Below are 22,533 nucleotides of genomic sequence, written 5' to 3' on the forward strand. Positions count from 1 at the left end.
ATGTTGAGTAGCAAGGATTTAGGTTTCGTAATGTGGCTGCCCAGTACAACCAGTGGGGCACTTTTAAGGCTCCCAACCCCCCCGCCCGCCGGACATCATCACAAATCAATTAAATTCAACCCTAGGCTTTGGTTCTTTTTAAATTTTTAAAAACTGAGTTTGAGCCCGGCTGGCATGGCTCAGTGGTTGAGTACCAACCTATGAACCAGGAGGTCACAGTTCGATTCCCGGTTGGGGCACATGCCTGGGTTGCAGGCTCGATCCCCAGTGTGGGGCATGTAGGAGGCAGCCAATCAATGGTTCTCTCCCATCATTGATGTTTCTATCTCTCTCTCCCTCTTCCTTCCTCTCTGAAGTCAGTAAAAAATATATATTTTTAAAAAAACAAAAAACTGAGTTAGAGTCTAGATAACTTACAGGTCGCCCAAATGGAAAGCTTAACCAACGTGCTGCAGCCAGTTATCTGCTAAAGTGGGATTAGAAACATACATGGCAGGAAGTGGCCTTGGGAACCAGCCTGCTCCCCCTTCCCTCCTGTGACCAGCAGTCTCCAGGACTGGTCTTGCCCTTGAGCCCGGTTGCCACCAGTGTGGTTCCATTCGGGGAGCAGGAAAGATACTTCCATCTCCCTCTCCCTAAGCCTGCCTGAAACTTGGCTATGAGCGCATGATTGTTTGGGCGAAAGCTGAGTGTAATGTGTGGCTCTGTTACACCCTCAGTCTTGAGCAGCTCAGTATGGTGTGAGTGGGCTGACAGGCGAGCTGCCTGTCGAGCTGTAGGGGCCACTGGCTTCGTCCTGTGGGACCTGGGATTCAGGAGGAGGAGGAGGTTTCTAGGAACAAATGTGCTTCCTCTTGCATTTTTGCTGAAGGTACCCAGCACAGAGGGGCATCCTTCTAAGTCCCCAGGCCAGGCTGCTGTCCTGGCTGTGTAAGGTCGTGGGGCCTCAGGCAGAGGTCAAGAGGATGAGGGCAGAGCTGTTCCAGTCATGTATCCAGGGAAAAGCATGACCTTCCTGCTGTGGTATGAGAATGAGGTCTTAAGACAGAAGTGAGCCAGGCTCAGATTGGCTGCAGCTGTACTCCACCCAATTGTCTCAACCCCACCACGACTCTGGCTCAGTGCTGGGGAGTGGAGTGGGAGCTGGGCCTAAAAAAGGCTGTGTACGGTAGACAGTCACTTACTCAATATCCACTCCTCCCTCTTCCCATACTCTCAGAATCCTAATTTTGTTCAATTCTGCAATAGTGCCCATGCAAAAAACCAAAACAAACAAAAAAACAAACAAAAACAAACACCTTGCCATCTCCGATGCCCTGCAGCTAGAGCAGCCACATGACCATCTTCTCCAAGAAGGTTGTGAAAACGACCCAAAGTGAAAACCCTACCATTGAGCATTTAATGAGAAACGACAGCTTTATTACTTCCAAGTAACCTGTCCCACGGAGCTACACACAGGGGTGGATGCTTTGAGTTGAGGGGAAGATGAGAAGTCACCATAGACTTAGATGGCAGGATAATGTGTAATGACATTGAATCCTGGGGAGGTCGTCTTTTTTACATGTGTTTTCAGCGAGCATCACTCAGAGCCTGAGACAGAAACTTACTCTTTTGTTCTCTTAAGGCAGAGCCCTATGCCTGGGAAGAGGAGAGGTTCCTAAAGACTTGATGGATTGTACAGCTGCCCAGCCGCATTCAGTTTGCTGCATTTATCCCCTAAAGATTCCTATTCCTTCGCCAGCCGGTCAGCCATCATTCCTGGGCAGGGCTGCTGGGGTCAGTGCAGCTGACAGTGAGCTGGGGTGTGTGTGACAGAGAAGGGGTGGGGGCTGGCAATGGGGAGTTGAAGTTCTTTATCTAGTTACATATGCACTCTGCAGCCTCATTTTGAGCTTCCCGCGAGCCCTCTAGTGTTCAAAGTCTGTTCCTTTAGGTTGTGGCTGCCTGTTTATTTGGGGTGGAGGGAGGTGTGTGCAATTCTATTGTGGATAACTGTTTATTTGCTGTGTGTGTGTGTGTGTGTGTGTGTGTGTGTGTGTGTGTTGAGGGTTGGGCTGTGTGGCCTGTTTTTTTCCCCTCCTCCCACTTTTCCACTGGACTGCATTGCTGAGTCGCTCTGGGCCCAATCAGGTGTTCAATTCTTCCTTTCCTAGGAGGATGCCCAGAGTTAGCTCCCCTGCCTCACCGAGGCAGACACTGCTCAGGAGTAGGGGCACCTTTTGCCAATCAGATCCTGATAGGCCTGTCCTGGGCTCCCTGGAGCTTCAGCATCCCTCTTTGTGGCCCGAGGGCAGGCTCCAAGCCTGCATGACTGACTGTGCAGTCCTGTTCAGCCCGGCGACACATGGACCCTTGCCAGTGGCCTGGTGATGCTCTGCTGACATGTTTGCAGAGCTGGAAAGAGTCTCTTGTACTAGTTTCCTGCACGAGTGTTGCTGCTATAACACGTGACTGTAAACTTAGAGGCTCAGGGCACCTCCCATGTATTCTCTTATAGTTCTGGAGGCCAGGGCTGCATTCTTTCTGAAGGTGTAGGAGAGAACCCCTCTTCTTGCCTTTCCTAGCATCTAGAGGCTGCCTTCAGTCCTTGGCTTGTGTACCCGCATCACTCCAACCTCTGCTTCCAAGGTCACATCTCCTCTCCGGCCCCCACCTTCCCGTCTCCCTCTTATAAGCACCCTTGTGATTACAGTGGGCTCACCTGGATAACCCAGGACGATCTCCCCATTTCAAGGTCCTTCATTTAATTGCACCTCAAAGTCTCCTTTGCCACATAAGGGGACATATTCATAGGTTCTTGGGACTGAGACATGGACATCTTTGGAGCCCCCCCCCCCGTGCTCCTCCCCCAAGCCTACCACTGCTCCCCACACCTTATGGCATGATTTCTGCGATTCTGGAAAGGCTTTCTAAACCCTTCTTCCTACGGATGCTTCCCTAACCTGCTAACTTGTGAAACTGCCCTCTGAGCAGATCGAGCATCGCCATCCTTAGTGAGAGCTTGGGCTGAGTGCAAGGCCTGGACATGTCACTCACACTAAGGTGTAAAAGGCTGACAGCGAGCGGTGATTTCTAACAGCAAGTTCTGATGGCCAGGAGACAGCGTGTTAGGGCAGGAGGCGCCAGGGAGGGAGGAGGCAGGGTGGCTCGGGCTAACGTGGCTCATGTCCCAGCAACACTAAACGGAGGCTCTCAGTGATGGAGAGAACCAAGGCACTTAGAAGTATGACCACAAAGTTTTAATCAAACAGAGCAAGATGGCCGCGATGCAGAACAGGTAGTGCTTGGAGAAGAGGAAGAAGATCATCTCCTTGGTGACATAGATTATGTGTATGAAGATGAAGCAGTACAGGAACATGGCAAACTGGTTCTGGGGGTGCAGGAGGTCCTGGAAGCTTCCCGAGAACTGTGGGGGAGAGAAGAGAGTGGAGCTGGAAAAACGGGGCCTGGGTGCCAGGCAGAAAGCTGGCTGCCATCCTGCTCTTCTGCCTTCCTGAATGGGACCTCCGGCAGGTGGTTGTCCTCACCGGAGGGAAGTAACAGTGCCCACCTCGTGGGGTTAGCAGGAGAGAGAGGCAAGCAATAAATTCCTAGCAAGGTCACTGGCACAGAGAGGGCATTCGTGGTTGTTCACTTCCCGAGGCTGCTCTTATCCCTCCTGACTCAGGCCTTCCCTCTCTGTTTCATGCTGCCTCTGAGTCACACAGGTAGGCAGTCTCCTGGGCCTCTGAGACCCTAGATCTGAAGGCCAGGTCTCGGCGTTTCCTCTGACAGTTTGCCCAGACACTTAACAGTTTGTTTTCTGGACAGTAGCACAATGAGAGGGTGTCCCCTGGGCACAGATGGACTGTTTCTGACTCTCTTGGTCCTGGCCCATGGCACATAGGGTCAGTCTGTGGTCCTTCAGTCCAGGGTTTGGCCTCTCCTGTGGACACGTGGTGAGAGATGGGGGCTGGGGGTCTCACTCAACCCTGAGAATCTTAGGCCTGAGGAAAACTACTGAAGTTGTCTGGCTGATCCTGCCTGTGTGTTGTTCTTATCTGGAATCTATGTAATTGAGGTTGACAGAGCCCATGGTAACTGTAGAAAGCGCCAACACATAAGGAAGGTGATATTTTGATCTGCAGTTAAGATACTACCCATGGTTTATCCTTTCAAGTATCTTTTAAAATCATGCCACATTTTTTGTACACAGGCAGAGGGCAGGGTCTGTGGTTCCCTAAACTCGGTAAGAAACACACCCACAGAGGTAGTTTTCAATGCAATGGAATGTATCCCATTCACCCAGAAAAGAGAGAGTGGGGAGGAAGTTGAAATATCAAGTCAGCTCTCCACCTTTCCACAAAACACTTTTGTAAACTATTGCTGGAGATCGGGGATTTGGACACAGTATTGCTGAAACCACTACATAAAATGTGAGGGCAACGAAATCAAACGGAGGGGGAAGAAAATGACTCCGTGATGCCCACTCTAGAATGCATGGCAAGCAGGGCTGGAGCCCAGAGGAGGAAGCCTGTGCTCTTGCAGGATGGCAGGGCTGGGCAGGTCTCATGGTCCCCTGCAGACTCCCTATGGCTCTGGATCCGCGGGCTTAACCTCTGCCATCTTTTGTGGTCTGCATGTGTTTTCCATCTGAAATGCTGCTGGGTGAGATGTATGATTTTGATAACAAAGCATGCATTTGTGAAACCTTTTAGACTCTTAAAACACTTCCAATGGTTTGAGTAGAAGTCAGAAAGCAGATTAGGACTCTACACCAAAGGTTTCTACCTCATTCGGCAAGGAGAAAGGTCTTCAAACAGAAAAGGGCAAATAAATGTGGTTGGGAGGAGACATTGAACAAAGGCATAGTTCCATACATACCTGCTTTCAATAGTTTCGGGCTCCAACTTATAACAAATTTTATCCCAGGATATGGAGAATACAACAAGTTTGAAATGGAAATTGGGTGTGAGATGTGAAAAACATTAAGAAATATGCCAGAATCTTAGAGATAGACAAATATTTTCTAGATTTTCAAAAAGCGGGGGGGTGGGGGGGGGGGCGGGGCGGGGAAGATGGATTCTGGATATCCCCATTCAATTAGCTTGACCTGGCTCAGCAAACGCATCAGTGTACAATGAAGGAGGTATTTTGTGAGCAAGAAAAAAATGATAATTGCCAAGAAGACAGCATGTATTCTTTGAGAACAAATCATGCAACACCAACCCCATTTTCTTAAAAACTATATATTGGGGAAATGCTACAGGTAGTATAATATCATAATTCCGGAAGCCATCTGACAGTGTGTCTCAAGATAGTGTTTTGGATAAAGTAGAGAAATGTGAGCTGGATAAAATATAACACATGGGTGGTGACTAATGGAACACGCAGGGAGATTTTTTGGTGGCATTTTCTTTAGGTCATACCCTCCTAACAGTTATAGCAATGACTTGAATAAAGGCAGAAGGCAAGTTTCTCAGAATTGAAGATGACTCAGAGCTGGGAAGCATAACTCATACATTATATTCCAATAAAACTGAAAAATGATGAGCGTTGCATTTGGGTCAAGAAGTGAATTGCATGAGTACATGAAAATGGTAGTAGCTAACATTTATTGAGTGCTTACCTAATGTGCTAGGCTCATGGCAATGTGCCTCACACACATTCTCTCATGTAATCCTCACAATGACCCTGTGAGGTAGGTACTACCTTATGGATGAGCAAACCCAGGCTCCAAGACAATGAGTAACTTGCCCAATGTCACGCAGTTGATGTGCAATGGGGCCAGGATTTTAACTGTCTGATTTTAAAACCCAGAGGAGACTTCTTTAAGCAATAACATCTTTCATGACTTAATGTTAATTATGACCCAGTCACTGTGCTAAGCACTTCACATCCCATTTAACCACAAGTAGGCGTTCTCATCCCCATTTAGTACAGATTAGGGGAGAATGGTCCATTTCTTGCCAAAGATGTCTAAATTTTAGTGTGACACCTTTGGCAGAGGGTGTCACACCTTTGAGTTGCCATTATTAGGGGTTCTGGGTCTAGCTTAAGCACTGCGTCTCTGCAAAGAGATGCAGAGAGGAACGGAGAGTGGTGGAGGAAACGTTGAAGACTCTTCCCCAAGAAGGAAGACCATGGGCAGGTGGGTGGACCAGATGGAGGCCCTTTCAGGGTCAACTCTCAGTTTAACACGGAAACTCTAAAGCAGTGAGCTCCCAGCTCTGGACCCAGGACAGGATGTGGCTCTGAAGCAGGTAGGATGGGCTTCAGGGATGGAGGCTCCCTCACCCCTAGAGTCAGCCCCTGGCCATCTGGCGAGACCTGCAAAGTTCCCCCCACTTTCATGTCACTTACCAGGCGGGGCCGTGCCTGCTGCTGCAGCTGCTCCATCACCTCCTCGTGCTGCCGCTGCCGCTCATTCTCTTGGTGCAGGTACCTGAGCCGCGTGAGCTCGAACTCCATGCGCACCTTCTCCAGCTCCATCTCAGCACTGAGCTCAATTCCTGGGTTCCCCAGGGTCATGGGCCGCTCTGAGAAGAATTCAGGTCCATCGCCCGCCTGGCCCTTGGTGGTGGAGCCAGTCTTGGAGGACAGTGATTTGGGTGACCCTGAGCAGCCTTTGTCTTCACAAGTTTCCATCTCCTCCAGGTAGTCAGAGGAGGAGTCTGGCTTAGGGGACTCTGCCTCCTGAGGCGGGGAAAGGGGAAATAGAAGGATGGTGAGGAGTCAGTATGGGGCTGCCCCCTGCTCCCACCCCAGGGCACGCCCAGAGCCCCAGGCCACAGGGGACTGCAGTGTTTGGAAGAGTGCTTGCTGGGAGTTGTAAAGATCTAGACTGAGTTCTTACTAGACATGCACTGACATGGGGTCATCAGGACCTGAGTTAAGAAGAGGAAGAGGGCAAGCTGACACGAAGGAATGAAACCCTAGAATTGAAAGAGATGCTGGGGAGCTGAGACTAAAGGCTCTTTTCCTGGTCCTTTCAAATCACTTTGGAGGTAACTTCCCCACCTCCTACTCCACTTATCCTTGAGAAGATTGAGACACCCAGTCCTCTGGGGCTACCGTGGGAGGAAGAAACCCAGGGTCTGTGCTGAGGGCACCTAAATATATGGGGACCAACCAAAGGGCCATGGAGGAGCTGGATCCCATACATGGAGGGAAGAAAGGGCCCCGAATGGGGAGGTAGTCAACTTCCAGCGGCTTCCCACAGTCTTATGAAGGGCTCTCTGGCTCCCGGTGATAGCTGAATGCCAGTTGTGGGGATAGGGTGCCCATCACCTGCTCTTCTTAGCAGCTCTCTGGAATCTCAGAGCACTCAGCTCCTATCACATGTCCCCACAGTACTCTCCCTCCCTCTGGGGGTCTGGCTGGAGCAGTGAGATGAGGCACCGCCCTTACCAAAGCAGCCCTGAACTTCCCTTCAGACATGGGGTCATCAGGCACCATCTTGGGGAAGGTTGGGCAGCTTTCTCCCGCCCCCCGGGCTTCCATCATCTCCCTGGCTTCTGTTGTCATCCTGAGATCCGCAATGCTGCCAATTGGGACCAAAGGACATCTTTTGAGGGACTCACATTTGGCCTCACCAGATTCTACAGCCTGGCCACCATCACAATCCCCTGCCCTCACAATAACCCACATTCTACCAGTTGCTAGGGCCCCTTTGGCAGAGGGCGGCACACCTTGGAGGTGCCATTATTAGGAACTGCAGGGTGGGCCTTTGCCACTCCTAGGGGCTGCTTTGAAAACTAGAATTCCACCACTCAAAGCCCAGAGTTCCATCATTTGAAATCTGCTCCCTTGGGGTCCTCTTTTACATGCAGACCGTATGCGATGAGTCACAATTAGCTCCACAAACCCTGTTGTGGGCTGAATTCTGGCCCCCACTCTCAATTCATATATTAAAGTCTTTCCCCCCAGTACCTTAGAATGTGACCTTATTTGGAGATAGGGTCTTTAGAAATGTGATTAAGTGAAATAAGGTCATTAGGGTCGGTTCTAATCCAGTATGACTGGTGTCCTTATAAGAAGAGGAAATTTGGACACAGAGGAAGATGACATGAAAATAAGGGAGTAGATGCCATCTATAAATCAAGAAGAGGGCCTTTGTGTGAGTCAGGGTTCTCCAGAGAAACAGAACCAGTAGGATGGACAGGTGTGTGTGTGTGTGTGTGTGTGTGTGTGTGTGTGTGTGTGTGTTACATGTGCTTTATTATAAGGAATTGGCTTGTGTGATTCTGGAGGCTGAGAAGTGGCATGAGCTGCTATCTACAAGTGGGAAGCCCAGGAAAGCCAGTCTGAGCCCAAAGGCCTAGTAACTAAGAATGCTGCTAGTATAAGTTTCAGTCCAAGGCCAGGAGCAGACCAATATTCAGCTCAAGCAGTCAGGCAGCACCAATATAGCTTTCCTCCACCTTCTTTTTTTCTATGCAGGCTCTCAGAGAATTAGATGATGGCCATCTACACTGTGTAGAGCATGCGGCCTGCTGGCCGTGAGTTTGACATGCTTGGTGTAGAGCAATCTGGTTGACTCAGTCCCCCAATTCAAATGCTAATCTCTTCCAGAAACACCCCACAGACACACCCAGAAATATTGCTTAACCAGATATTTGGACATTCCATGGGTAGTCAAGTTGGCACAGAAATCACAGGCCTGGGACAGATTCTTTCCTCACAGCCTTCAGAAGGACCCAACCCTGCTGACACCTGGATCTTGGATGTCTAACCTCCAGAACTTGAGAAAATTAATTTCTGTTGTTTAAGCCACCCAGTTTGTGGTATTTTGTTACAATAGCCCTAGCAAATTCACATAACCTCTGTCATTCATCGATGGATTAAGGGGGGCCAGCAAAGAGATTGAGGGGCTGGGGGATACAATTTGCCATCTTCAGTTTTGGGGGAAAATGCCATCAAACAATTTTGGTAGTTAAAGGCAGGGTTGTTTTATGAAGAGAGAAAGGGCTGCATTTGAATTCTAGCTTTGCTACTCACTCTAGCTGTCCACTCATTCTAAAGAGGATAAGGATTTAGCCAGCCCCCTGCAATTACAGCACTGATGTAAAAATAGAACGTGTATTTGTCCACTACCTGCCTACACAGGGACTAAGTAAATGGTAACCATCATTTCATTATTATAAGGGATGAGTCTGTCACTGGGAGAAGAAAGTGCTCAAGCTCTACCTTCCTGCAAATCTTTAACTGAACCATGACTTCCCTCTCCCAGCATTCTGATGGTGACCATGGGAACTGCCTCACAGCTGTTGTGTAAGATGTCAATCCTGCCTCAAGCACTAGGAGTAGGCTTATCAGACAAACATAAAATGCCCAGTAAAATTTGAATTTTAGGTAATTGTTTTTTAGTATAAATACCTTCTAAAAATTGCATGGGACACGCTTATACTGAAATTATTCATTGTTTATCTGAAATTCACATGTAACTGGAGATTCTGTATTTTTAGTCGTACACCTGTCAATTTTAATCTGCTCAAAGGAACAAAGAAATAATGAACTGCTATTCAAACCACCAAGTACAGAAATATACAATAAGTGCTATGGGTAGTTAGGTCAGCAGTACATCAAACCACCATAAAATCTCAGTGGTATACAGCAATACACATTTATTTAGCTGGGATATCTAAGAGTTGGCTGGTCTTGGCTGGGCTCGCCTAGGTGGCTTGGCCGAGGCAGTTTTATTCCACATGTCCCTTGTCCTCTTCTTGGGAACAGTGAGCTAGCCTGAGCATGCTCTTTTCATTGCAATGGGAGTAGCACAAGAGGTATTGGAGCTGACACACCATCACCTTTGGCCAATAATGTGTTTATATGGCCAAACCCAAAGTCACAGGATGGTGAAAAGTACTCTGTTCCTTTAGTGGGAGGAACTGCAAAGACCTAGGGCAACAAGTATGGCTATGGGATGGGATGAAGAGTTGGGGCTCCAAACGCAATCTGTCATCATAGTCAAGAAGGTTGGTCCTTGCTGGTGTGGCTCAGTGGTTACGTTCAACCCATGATCCAAGAGGTCACTAGTTTGATTCCCAGTCAGGGCACATGCCTGGACTGCAGGCTCAATCCCTAGTGGCCGGTGTGCAGGAGGCAGCTGATGGATGTTTCTCTCTCATCAATGTTCCTGTTTTTTTTTTAAATCCTGAGTCTACCACCCACTTTTATTTAAGTTAATTAATTAATTAATTTACTTTTAATTGATTTCAGAGAGGAAGGGAGAGGGAAAGAGAGAATCATTGGTTGGCTGCCCCCTGCACACCCCCTACTGGGGATGGAGCCTGCAACCTGGGCATGTGCCCTTGACCAGAATAGAACCCGGGACCCTTCAGTCCACAGGCTGATACTCTATACATTGAGCCAAACCAGCAAGGGCTCTCATCAATGTTTCTATCTCTCTCCCTCTCCCTTTCTCTTTCTCTAACTTCAATAAAAAAATTTTTTTAAATAGAATTTTATTGATTTCAGAGAGGAAAGGTGAGGGAGAGAGAGAGAGAAACATCAATGATGAGAGAGAATCACTGATCGGCTGCCTCCTGCACGCCCCCCACTGGGGATCTAGCCCACAACCTGGGCATGTGCCCTTGACTGGAATTGAACCTGGGACCCTTCAGTCTGCAGGCTGACACCCTATCCACTGAGCCAAACCGGCCAGGGCAATAAAAACATTTTTTTAAAAAGGTCGGTACTGATACGGTTGGAGCAGCTAGGGAACGTTTGTGGGAGGCAGTGACATGAAGGATGGGTGGGATTTGGGCAAGAGGGTAGGACCAGCATGAGCAACGTCTCGACTGATAATTATTATCCATTTGCCTCTCAGTTTCTGCTTTCTGCCCTTCTCCACCCTCCCCTTTCCCTCGGAGGTGGACCTCCACAAAACTGCACTAATTCATTCAGCAAAGCAATATGCTCAAATGCAAAATGTAGTCTAGGATTCTCATTTTCTCTGTCCCAAGGTGGAATCCTCACACTCCTGTCCTTGAGGGGACTTTGCAGGAAGCTGGGAAGGTAGGTCTCATAAGCCTTGGGTGATGTGGCACTCCTGGCAGCATGGAAAGGGTCCCCCCTCCTCCACTGAGCCAGAGGAAGGGATGTGTAGGAAGGCCACATGAGAGAACAGTGGAGGCAGGACAGGGACACAGGTGGCTGGGGACTGGGCTGGGTTCAGCAGCCAGGGCTGGTGCACCTTCACATGCCCTGCCATTGTTACAGCGCCGCTGATTCTAGTGTTTCTGCTGCATTATATCCTCTTCTCACCATGACCCTTCCTGACATTTTCTTCCCTCTTATAGCCTCAGGGTGCATGGGATCTCTGCCTCCTCCCGATTTCAGCGTACTTGTAACTTCAACTTCTCATGGCTCCTCATGGCCACTCTCTGTGTTGTTTGTCCTAACTCTCCGGTTCCTAGTGGACTTTTCCAAGGGCAAGAATCAGAACAACCTGGTTGGCCTCTATTTGGGCAAAGTGTTTCCTTCTAGCCACCGGGCAGTTGAGTGATTGGGAAAGTGCCCAGCCCGGTCAGTTGGCCATGGAGACATGGAAAGATGGGGAAGGCAGGGACATACAATGTGGGGCGCAGCAGCCTGGGGTTGTCCATGAGTGGGAGCTGTGTGCGTGGGTCAGTTTCCCTTAGAAGGGGCATTGGGTGCAGCGGGCACCATGTTGATGATTATGGGCACATTCATAGAACCACATGTCAATCATAGCTTTGGCAAATAACCAGAGGAGAGACTTGTATATTAACACAGGGCTCACAAGCTTTCACGTACATGATCTCATTTGATTCTCAGAATGCCCTTGTGAGGTAATTTGAAGCAGGTACAATTATTGCTGCCTGGCAGGCAGGGAACCTGAGTCATAAGAGGGATGAAGTGATTGGTGTCTGAGCGCAGAGGATGTTAGCGGCCGAACCAGGACTGGAATGCAGGGTTTCCATCCCCCCCTCCTGTTGTTTTTTTAATACCAGACCATGACGATGGTTTTTTTAAGGCTCCAACTCTAAGAGGTGAGATGGTTTTTCTACCTCAAAAAATGAAAGAAGGTGGTAATGACAACACTGTTTATAACAGCAAAAGACTGGGGAAAATTGGACTTTCTGCCAGGAAGGATGTGGTTAATTAGTGCTGTATCCATATCAAGAATAGTATGCAGATTTTAAAAAAGAATAAGCTTAAAGAAAAATCCAAATAGGTAGAGGCATCAGTGCAAATGTGGAATGCTCTCCAAAATATTATATTCAGTGGAAAAGCAAAACCAGTGTTCCCATATGTGTTGGGATATGCAAACGTCATACTTGTATATGTGCCTAGATAAGAGTGGTTCATGATGGCCATCTCGCAGTGAGAGAGCTGAGGTGCTGGGGTTTGGGGGTGGGGAGGGTATTATTAACTGTATAGCATTTTGTACCCGTTGGTTTTTAAAAAACAATGTGCATATATTACATTTTTAATTAGACTTTTAAAAAGGTGTCTCTTTTAAAAAGAGAGCTCTGCTCAGTGTGAGTGACGGAAGTTTAGGATGCAGAACTTGTTCTAGTTGAGGACAGGAGGGGCATCTTGGAGCCGCTGAGCCACATCCAACCTACACATCATCTCCCCTCCCATGGCCCCCTACCGGTTTAGGGTAGTTTTTCTTCGGGGATGAAGGTCTTGCTGTTGAAATGTCCTCTTTCCTTCCCGGCTGCCCCAGCCTCAGACTGTTGTGATTTGGGGGCACTTCAGCTCAGATGTGCTGGAGCAATGAGGAGATTATAATAGATACACTGACACTAGCTTACATTTACTGGGCACTAACCACGTACCAGGCACCGGGAATTTTACATAGATTATTTTACATAATTTTCGAGGAACCATATGAGTGACTAGTGAGTACTAGTATTATCTCTGCCATTACAGGGGTGGGGAGTGAGTCTCAGAGAGACAGAAGCCCCTGGCGCAAGGACAGGAGCAGGTGACGCCGAGACTGAAGCATCAAAATGTTCAGTCCCTTCCTGCTTGGATACTGAGAGTGGTTTCTGTTTTCTTGGCTGAACTCTGGCTGATACAGGAGGAGGTGACTCAAGATGCTCAGAGGATTAGTTGGGGAAACCCCACCAAGGAGGGAGCAAGGACTTGTTTGGGGACACTCGCTCTTCCCCCAGCGGGGCAGGGATGTGTGTGAGGGCAAGTGTGCGAACTTTGTATCAGTGGGGATTAGTGGGTGGTGGGGGGTGGGGGGGGGTGGGAGTGGGTGGGGAGAGCAATTAGAAGTAATTACACAGTAATTCCAACAGGGAAGGTAGACTCTAAAGAATGATTAACTGCTAATAGGAATTGGCTACTACTAGGTGTACCAGTTAATAATGCGAATTTTTTTCAATAGATGGAGCTACACGTATGTTCATATCTATGCGATGTGATATGTATGCTATTTTGTTGTATTGACAAACTTCAAAACGTCATATGTCAAATTTTCTGAAGGTGTTAACATCATAGATATATTTACGCTTAAAAATGCCAAATTTCGTGCCAAAATAAGAGCATTTGCGGGAAGTTTTAATTCATTACTTCATTTTGAAGAAAAGCGCTGCTGAAAGTTACCGTATACTTCGGGAAGCTCATGGTGAACATGCTCCATCTCAAGATGCCTGTGACGCTGGTTTACACGCTTTAAAAGTGATGGTTTCGATGTGAAAGACAAAGAACGTTCAGGCCAACCGGAAAAGTTTGCAGACCAACAGTTACAAGCATTATTGGGTGAAGATGCGTGTCAAACTCAAACACAACTTGCAGAAAGATTAAACGTTGCTCAGCAAACAATTTCCGATCGTTTACAAGCAATGGGAAAGATTTTAAAGGAAGGAAAATGGGTGCCACATCAACTGAAAGAGAGACAAATGGAAAACCGAAAAGTCATCAATAAAATGTTGATTCAGTGGCACAAAAGAAAGTCCTTTTTGCATGGAATTGTGACTGGCATGAAAAGTAGATTTATTTTGAGAATCCCAAACACACAACATCATGGGTTGGTCCAGGTCAACCATCAACATGGACTGCAAGGCCAAATCGCTTTGGGAAGAAGACAATGCTCTGCATTTGGTGGGATCAGGAAGGTGTGGTGTATTTTCGCTTCTAAAGCCAGGTGAAACTGTTAATACCGATCGCTACTGACAACAAATAATCAATTTGAACCACGCTTTGATCATAACAGGACCAGATTGGGCCAGAAGACATGGCAAAGTAATTTTGCTTTGTGATGATGCACCATTGCACACGTCAAAACCAGTTAAAGACACCTTAAAAGATCTTGCCTGGGAAGCATTAACCCACCCGCCGTATTCACCAACCCTTGCTAACTTCAGATGACCACTTGTTCCGACTGATGGCACACGTACTTTCTGAGCAGCACTTCACAACGTACGAAGAAGTGGAAAATTGGGTGTCTGAATGGTCTGCCTCAAAACAAGAAAAGTTCTACTGGGACGGTATCCACAAATTACTTGAAAGATGGGAGAATTGGGTAGCTAGCGATGGACATTACTTTGAATAAAGCACTTTTGATGTTTCTCTTGAAATTATCGTGTTTTCTTTGATGACAAAATCCGCATTAGTAACCGGTAAATGGTGAATCAGCTTTTTAAACCTGTATCGCATTATGAACCGGTACATGTAGTCAGGGGTCATGAGAACTCTAAATTTGGGAGAGGTAAAATTCAGATCTCACTGGGGAGGATGTGGCTGAGCCTTTGGATGGTGTGAAAGCTCACTCCGGCCAAGGCTGGCAAACAGGAAGCTACTCACTGAGGTGCCAGTAAAACTGACCAGAAAGCTACTACCTAGTGGGTGGAGTTGAACTTTCCAGGAAGTCACTGGTGAGAATCTCTGATGGGAAACTTGAGAAGCTGCCCCTAAGGTGCCCCAGGACTCATAGGAGGTGAGTGCCACTAGGTGTGCGGTCAGGCTTTGCAATGCCATGGAGGGAGTCAGAGACAGGAAGGTGGGCCAGAGCCAGAAAGAGCCCTTCCTTCTGCAGTGTCTCTCCACCGCCCTCTACTGACCAAGTGTAGCATCGTGAACTGGCGCAGAAATGTTTATAATGTTCAGCGGGAGTATCAGGAGCAGGAGGGCAATGAAGGGTGGGTTTGCAGCTGAGAGGCAATACCTCGGTCACCGGCACAGCAGGTACACACCAGGAATTCAATTTTCTTTCAACGCGCCTGCCTCGTTGCCCCGGGGGTCTGTCCTGCCTTTTGAGAATTCACCCAAAGCAATATTTCATAAGCCTTTTCCAGGCGCACGACCCCGTGCTAGGCACGGAGGGAAAACCACGGATTATCATATGCCGTTCTTACCTTTGTGGTTCCTCTCCGGCGGCCAGGCCTGCTCCTCCCCTCGGGACTACTTTCCGATGTTCCCCGAATGCACCTCCGTTTGCCTGCCTTGCTGACTTTTTGCTGACAGTTTCCTCAGCTTACAAAACACTCTGTCCTTTATCTCCACCTAAGGAAAACCCCGCCAGGCTTCAGGACCCAGCCAGGCACTGCTCCTGTGAAACTGAGTGCTTTGTGTCTCAGGCTGCTTGGTGTTAAGACGATAGGATGCTTGTCGCATCTCTTCCCCTAGAACAGAGGCTGGGTGAGCGTGGAGCGCACTGCCTTGCTCCCAGGAGGTGCCAGCAAAGGGCTGGTTTAGCCAATGGCCCTGGCCAGGCTGTGCCTCCCTTCTGGCTAGTGAGTGTGACATAGGCAGGCAGACCAGAGTCAAGGAGCTACACCTTCTGTCTTTCCACACCCCAAGCAGAACCGGAGACCCCACCTCCTCAGCACGCTCCTTGTGTGATCCCTCGACTTTAATGCAGGTGACTTAGCAGCAGACGAATTCCCGCAAAGCTGGGTGTGAATCAGTCTTGTAAGTTCAACTCAGTTTTGGGATGTAGGGTGATGGATGTGGGAGCTTCACTATTTAAAGGAATTTTGTGCATAATTTCACGAAGATGCTTTCCCCGAACCTACAATTTATATAAATCCGACAGCTATTCATGCTCTGGGCTTCTTAACACAAAGTCCACCTCTGGTGACCTTGGAGAAGCCTGAATACAGGTGCCTGTGCCCTAACCAGGTTGGAGCTCCTGATGGGGAAATATTCCTGTGAAGAGCCTGCGTAAGGCTGACATTCTGGACTTGCCATCAGAGCTGGGAGGTTACCTGGGAGACCTCTGGCTACAGTGGCTCTCAGTAACCACTTCTGATGAATCCACTGGGGTCAGAGGAGCGGCCTGGTGAACTGCACCAGAGATTGGGGTCCTGAGGTTCTGGCCCAGGCTCTGCCATAACTAAGCTAAGACCTTGGCAAGTCATCGAAGCCTCCAGGGGGGCAGCCTCTGCATGTACAAAGCCGGGGCAGGGAAGGCTGCCCTCTCCATACAGGCCCATTATCTATCGCGGTTCCTGCCTTACACCTGCACGGGCTTGGAGGCCTGTGGTGCATTTGCTACTGGAGCTGCCCCGCTGTGTCCATGTGCTTCCCAGCGGTGGGCCTAGTCGGGCTCAGCTGCATGAGGTAATGACATTAACGTTGTTGAAGTTATCCACCAGGGAGCCTCCTTGGGTGTTTTATATGATACCCCTTTTCATTTCACGTAAAAAAAATGTATTCCCATAAAGAACTTGACTCGCCTCATCATTGCGCTGCTCCATTCCTCCTCTCCCTAGCTGTAGGAAAGGGACCCCAACTCTGCGAAGCTAGTGTTGGTCAATACTGCCCTCTGGTGGTCCAGCTTGTCCTTACTGGGAGGCTTTTAGCCCAGGAGTTTTTATAGGTTCCTTCCTGCTCCTGGCCATTTGCAGAATTATCAGAAAGTCACCCCAGAAAAGCTAGATCCACAAGACCTTTGGGAGGTGCTCCAGCCCAAGAGAATGCCTGGAGGCAACCCAACTCTGCAGAACTGGCTCGCGGAGGTCTGTGTTCCAGGGAGGAGGTCAAGGTGGGATGGAACATGTCGCCAACAGAACCTCCTGGGAACTGAGCCCAGACAGAACTCTGACAATGAGACCGACAATGGAAGGGGCCACAAGCGGGGCATTAGGCATTTGGGGCATCTAAAGGAAGCAGCCAGCAGCCCTCCCACCAGGCAGTGAGGTAGAGGAGGGGGGGCCCTGGAGGCCCTCTCCAGCAGGTAGGAGAGTGGTGACAGCAAACAGCTGGGTGTGTCCTGGGGCTTGGGGTAGGACCCTGACCCTTGAAGGCTACAGGGCTACAGATCTGGGGGTGGGGGGGGGGGGAGAAATGACAGGAGGACAGGTAGGTCTGGCAGGGAATCAAATTCAGGGCTTAGCCAGCTGTCAGGTGGCTCAGTTGCTTGGAGAGTCACCCCATACACCAAGAAGGTTGTGGATTCCATTCCAGTCGGGGGACATACCAGAGACAACTGATTGATGTTTCTCTCTCACATTGATGTTTCTCTCTCTCTCTCTTTCTCTCTCTCCCCCCCTTCCTCCCTCTCTAAAAATCAATAAACATATCCTTGAGTGAGGATTAAAAAAATTGGGGGGCTTAGGAAATAAGATGAGGGAACAAGAGTAAGCACTCGGGTCTTGGAACTGGGGTAGCAGGTGGGTTCAGTTACCAGAATTGGGGGCCAGGTTGGAGCAGGCCTGGCCCTGGGTCTGACCTGGGCCTGTAAATACTATGCAGTCATGCAGGGGACTAGAGGCCCTGGACAGATGGAGAGGCTCCAGGGTGCGGCCGAACCTATGGGAAGGGCTTAAGCCTCTAGCTGTATGTGGGGGGCTGTCATCCCAGGCTTGGGTTTAGCTTTCTATAAGATTCCATGGAAGGCCTGCGCTTGGTAGATTCTGAAAGAGCTGAGCTCGTCTTTCTGCTCTGCCTGCCCCGCAGGGCCCTGCTCTTCTCTGGCGGCCAAGCCTGCTCCTTCCCTCAGCCTGTGCACCTGCTCTGGGTCTCAGAGTAACTTCCCTGCGAGAACACAAGGCTGCTACTGGGGCTGATCCCCGAGAGGGATCCCACCTCCTGAATCCCACCACGGGGTTCAACAAGCCCCTCTTCCCCCGAATGTGTACATTGGGGTGGTGTGAAGGCCTCCATGCCCAAATGATGGAACTTTAGGTGCAGAAGCAGAATGAGGGGAGAGAGGGTGGGAGTTTGGGGGAAGCTTCTCAGAACCCCTCATTGCTCCACAAGACAATCAACACACAGGCGCCAAGAGAGGGGCCTTCCTTATAAACCCACAGGTGAGCCCTGGCTGTGCTGTCATTACTTGGGCCAAGAGGCTGACTCATCGCTGGTTGGGTCGAGAATGGCTCACTCTGACAGGAGCTGGGTGAGCACCTGTGTCCTGCCTGCAGGTGATGGCGTTTGGGACGTGGCTTTGCTTTCAGGTGTCATTTCTCCAAAAGCCAGTCGTAAGGGGTGCACATGAAGGTCAAGTTTCCAGGTCAGTTTGGGAAGCTCTATACACCATGCCCACTGCTGGAACCCCCGATTCACACCAGCAGATTAAAGGCCTGAGAAGTCCAGCAGAGAAGGAACCGTGCACTTGAGTTTAGGGCGATTTCCCAGCTTAACTTGATCCAGAATTATCTTCCCCTGCATGCTAAGGGCTTCCTGCCCCGAAACTGGTTTCCCACGGAACTCCCAGGGCACCTGCCTGAGTGGTGCTGGGACCGTTATCAGAGGGCGAATCAAAATGAAGCTCTGACTTGCAGAAGTTCCTGAGTGCCCTGTGTCTTCGAGGGGCTTCCATGGCAGCCCCAAACCATCAGCTCTTTGGGCTACCCTGGTTTACACCTCCAACCTGGGATTGTAATTACGGATGCCAGATGTAGCAGCTAAAGTTACGGGGGGGACCAGCTGCATTTGAGTTCAGATAAACAACAAATGTTTTAGTAAATGTGTGTTCCATGCCGTGTGTAATAACCCCATTTTGAAGACACGTGTAGATGTGGGGGAGCCCCTGGGAACAGTGAATGAATACACAGCTCCACAGAAGAGCCACACTAGGACCCTGGGGTCACAGCCTGACCCCACCACAGCCAGGCACTTATGGGGTGGGCATGCGTGAGGCCCTGGGCTGGGCTCTGCATGCATTGCTTCATTTACTCCCCCTCAGGAGTGGTTGTTACTATCACCTTGATTCTATGGTGAAAAAAACCGCAGCTCAGAGAGGTTAAGTGATTTGTCCAGGTCACACAGCTGTCAAGTAGCAAAATTGAGACCCAAGTTTCTTTAACTCCAAAGTCCAGCATCTTACTTCCTCCTGGCCCCACCGTCAGCCCCCATGTCATCTTCAAGAAGATCCCATAACCTCTCACCTCCTCCCCTTCCCTGAAAGCCCTTCCGGTTCCCAGTGACGAGCGTTTTACTGACAGGGTTGCTGACCACAGTGGAGTGTGAGGGACGTGGTGAGAGCTTTCCATATACCAAGGCTTAATCGAAGCTTCTCTGCCCTCCCATTGTGCAGCTTACCATCAGCCAGATGTCACCTTCTCTATTCCCAGGGACCATTTCTCCTTTCTTCCCCCAGCAGACGTCTACACATTGAAATGTACTGTTGGCTCACGTGTTTCTGGGCCTCTGGACTTCAGGCTTCTTGTCTGATAAATTTAACTTTTTTGGGGCCGGGGGGCCGGGGGGAAGGGGGTGGACAGGACTGCTTGATTCATCTCTACTCCAGGACCCAGCAGGTATCTGGCACATAGTAGGTGCTTTGTCCAGGGACGAGTGATGCAAGACACACTGGAAATGATGAGAAACAACACAGCACGCATCTTTGCTGTAGGAGAGGACATTTATTACAGGTACAGCGCGTTTATTGAGCTTGGCTCTCTTGCGCTTCACAGATGTTGCGTGTTTTACAAATTGAAGGCAAGACCCTCCATGAGCAAAAAGATGACGACTCACTTTATTGCGAGACTCGCATTATTGCTGTGCTCTGGAACGGAACCTGCAATATCTCTGAGGTATGCCTGTTCTGGTTTCTTGGCATTGAAGAATAGTCCACTCCCCCGCCTCCCCGATTTTCAAGTTTGCTTTTAAGACTCTGAAAGAAAAGCCTCTCTCTGGACGCAGTACCGCCTTTGCCCACAAGATGGCGCGCGAGGCCAGGAGGTAAGCATCGCGCCGCAGCCAGGCCCGCGCAGGTGACCCCTTTCCTGAGAAATGCACGAACCTGAAACCCCTTAGCTAACCCTGTAAAAGCGCGTGGGTGTGAAGAACTGGCCTTGGGTCGGTTCTCTGGCTGATGCCTTGAGGAGCAGCCTTCTGGAAAGGGTGTTTAAAGGGACAAAGTGACAGCAGGCCGGGAAGGGGCTCCTCCTTATAACCCGCTTTCATGGTTTTGAAACGTGTGGGAATGAACTTAGCTCAGAGCTGACACTGCCCTCAGACTCTAAGTGACTCGGGACGACATCGTTTTTGTCTCTTGAAGCGCCATCTGCCTTGAAAATCACGCCCAGAAGCTTCTCCCACGCCCGGCCCTCCTTGCACACGTCTGCACGCTCCGGAGAGGTAAGTGAAGACGTTCCTGGGGGGCGCCATCTGGAAGAGGTGCTGGCCTAACAAAACGGCCCGGGGACTTTCAGGATGATGGGAAGTTGCCCAAGAGCTTTTTATTTTTTCTCCTGAAGGTCAGCTGTATTACGAAGGCAAGGCCAGCCGCCCCCTGCCCCCTGCCCCAGGGGCACCGGTGTGACTGGGAAGAGGGGAGACATCTCCCTGATCCTGTGCTAGGACAGATTTGAAGGCTGCAGCCACTGCCACCCCCATTTTCTCTCTGACCTACATCCTCTCCTGAAGCCGGGCCGGGCTCCGGGCCAGGGTGTCAGCTGTGGACAAAGGCGCCCTGTTTTGAAGGTCTGGCTACTGCGTTTTCCTACCCAGGCTGACAAAGGGGGTCGAACTCCCCCAAGTCAAAGTGATAACATAGAAGCATGCAAAGATGGCAGTTGCTGCCTGCGCCCTCCCAGGGAACCAGAAACACTGCCCCCTGGTGTTGCTACCGGGTAGCAGCGGGGTTGTTTACATGAAGCTGCCGCCTCTGCCCAGGTCTGGCTGATCACGTGGTAGGTGCTGGGCTGGATGCTTCCTTAACCAGGAGCTTGGCCTATTTTTTTCTGGATGCCTGGGGCGCTGCCCATTACTCACTGCTTCTCCTCAGGGTCTTTGGAGCCTGAGTGAGTGACATCGCCACTGCCCTCGGCCCCTCCTCCCCTCCCCCTTCCAGCACCCTGGGACCTCTGCCCTGGGTAGTGAGAGCAGACTGGCTGGGCTGGAGCCCAGGACTAGTTCTGCTGACACTTCCCATTGTGTGCAAACTGGGAGACTGAGGTGTTTTTTTGTTGTTTGTTTTATAGCTCTTTAGGCACAGTTTCTGCTTCTGCAAACTGCAGTCTAACTTGCCAATTGTCTGGAGGCCACGTTCGTAGATGGTTGAGTTGACAAACAGGGTGTGCGTTCAAGATGGATAGGGCTCTCCGTGGGCCTGGGAGGTGAAGGAGCAAGGGAAGGTCAAGAGGATGAGAGGGATTTAGGCAGGTGCACATTATGGAGGAGGGGTGCCAGGTGGGGAAATGGTGGGATATTGGCACACTGACAGGAACCCATGGACCATTTCCTAGGAGTAGTGGGTACATCATTCTGGCTTAGTCAAAAGCTGTGTGTGTGTGTGTGTGTGTGTGTGTACGTGTACACTCGCAAGTGTGTTCATAACTGGGATACGAATCTGGACATTGGTGTGAGGTCCAACTACGGAGTGTCTTGAAGCCCAGCTCATTCCTTTGGGGAACGTTGCACACTTGTGAGCAAGGATCACATACAGAGCAGGGGGGAGGGGGGGGAGGGGATGAGTGCGACTGTGTGTGTGAGAGAGAAGGCTGGAGAGGCCAAGGGAGGAGGCCCATTGAGGAGACCGTTGTAAGTTCTGGTCGGAGACACTGGTGTGGGAGACCAAGATGGCAACCCGGGGACAGAGATCACAGCCATTATGCGGAAGAATCCACAGGACTGGACTGAGTGCAGGCCTCAGAGGCTAGGAGGGTGGTGCTACCGTGGAAGAAACAGGCAAGGTCGTGGAGGCAAAGCCTGTCGAGGGCGCAGGCTCAGCTTGAAGGGGATTCCACCTGAGGTGGCTGGGTTCATCTGGCCAGTACAAGCAGGAGCAGGTGAGGAGGAGAGCGGAGCCCACAATTGATAGGGCTCTTCCAACAGACTCTCTTCACACTCTAACCTTAATTTTTAGGATTGTTTATGAGATTTGATCCTGCCTGAGGCTCCCTGGCTCTGTCTGGGCTTCACCTCATCAGCATCTGGCAGTCCTCTTCCTGCAAGGCCAGGCCTCAGCTGTTTTTGCTGGACAGGGAGAAAGCTTAGCCACTTTGGGCAGGCTGTGTCTGAGGAGTTAAGACCCAGAGTTCTGCCTAAGAACCGGGAGAGACACAACGAAGGTGGCAGATCATTTTCTGGGGAAAGCACAGGGTGGCAGGAGGCCTCTGGTTGCTCCATCCAGGTCCTTGCAGACAGCTGCCCGTGGTCGATGGAGACATTGATTCG

The 22,533-nt window shown here is 50.0% G+C and overlaps 1 protein-coding gene across 1 annotated transcript; it reads right to left on the minus strand.

Annotated features, from left to right (window-relative positions):
- Nucleotides 1–3,217: 3,217 nt before the first annotated feature.
- TMEM247 (transmembrane protein 247) lies at nt 3,218–7,506 on the minus strand (the record flags this gene model as incomplete). The annotated part of the gene is made up of 3 exons (XM_081100784.1): nt 3,218–3,406; nt 6,343–6,675; nt 7,390–7,506. The coding sequence occupies 3 exons, from the start codon at nt 7,504–7,506 to the stop codon at nt 3,218–3,220; spliced, it is 639 nt and encodes a 212-aa protein (XP_080956910.1).
- Nucleotides 7,507–22,533: the final 15,027 nt, after the last annotated feature.

The sequence above is a fragment of the Myotis nattereri genome (genome assembly GCF_964212035.1).
Source record: "Myotis nattereri genome assembly, chromosome: 10".
NCBI classification, from domain to species: domain Eukaryota; kingdom Metazoa; phylum Chordata; class Mammalia; order Chiroptera; family Vespertilionidae; genus Myotis; species Myotis nattereri.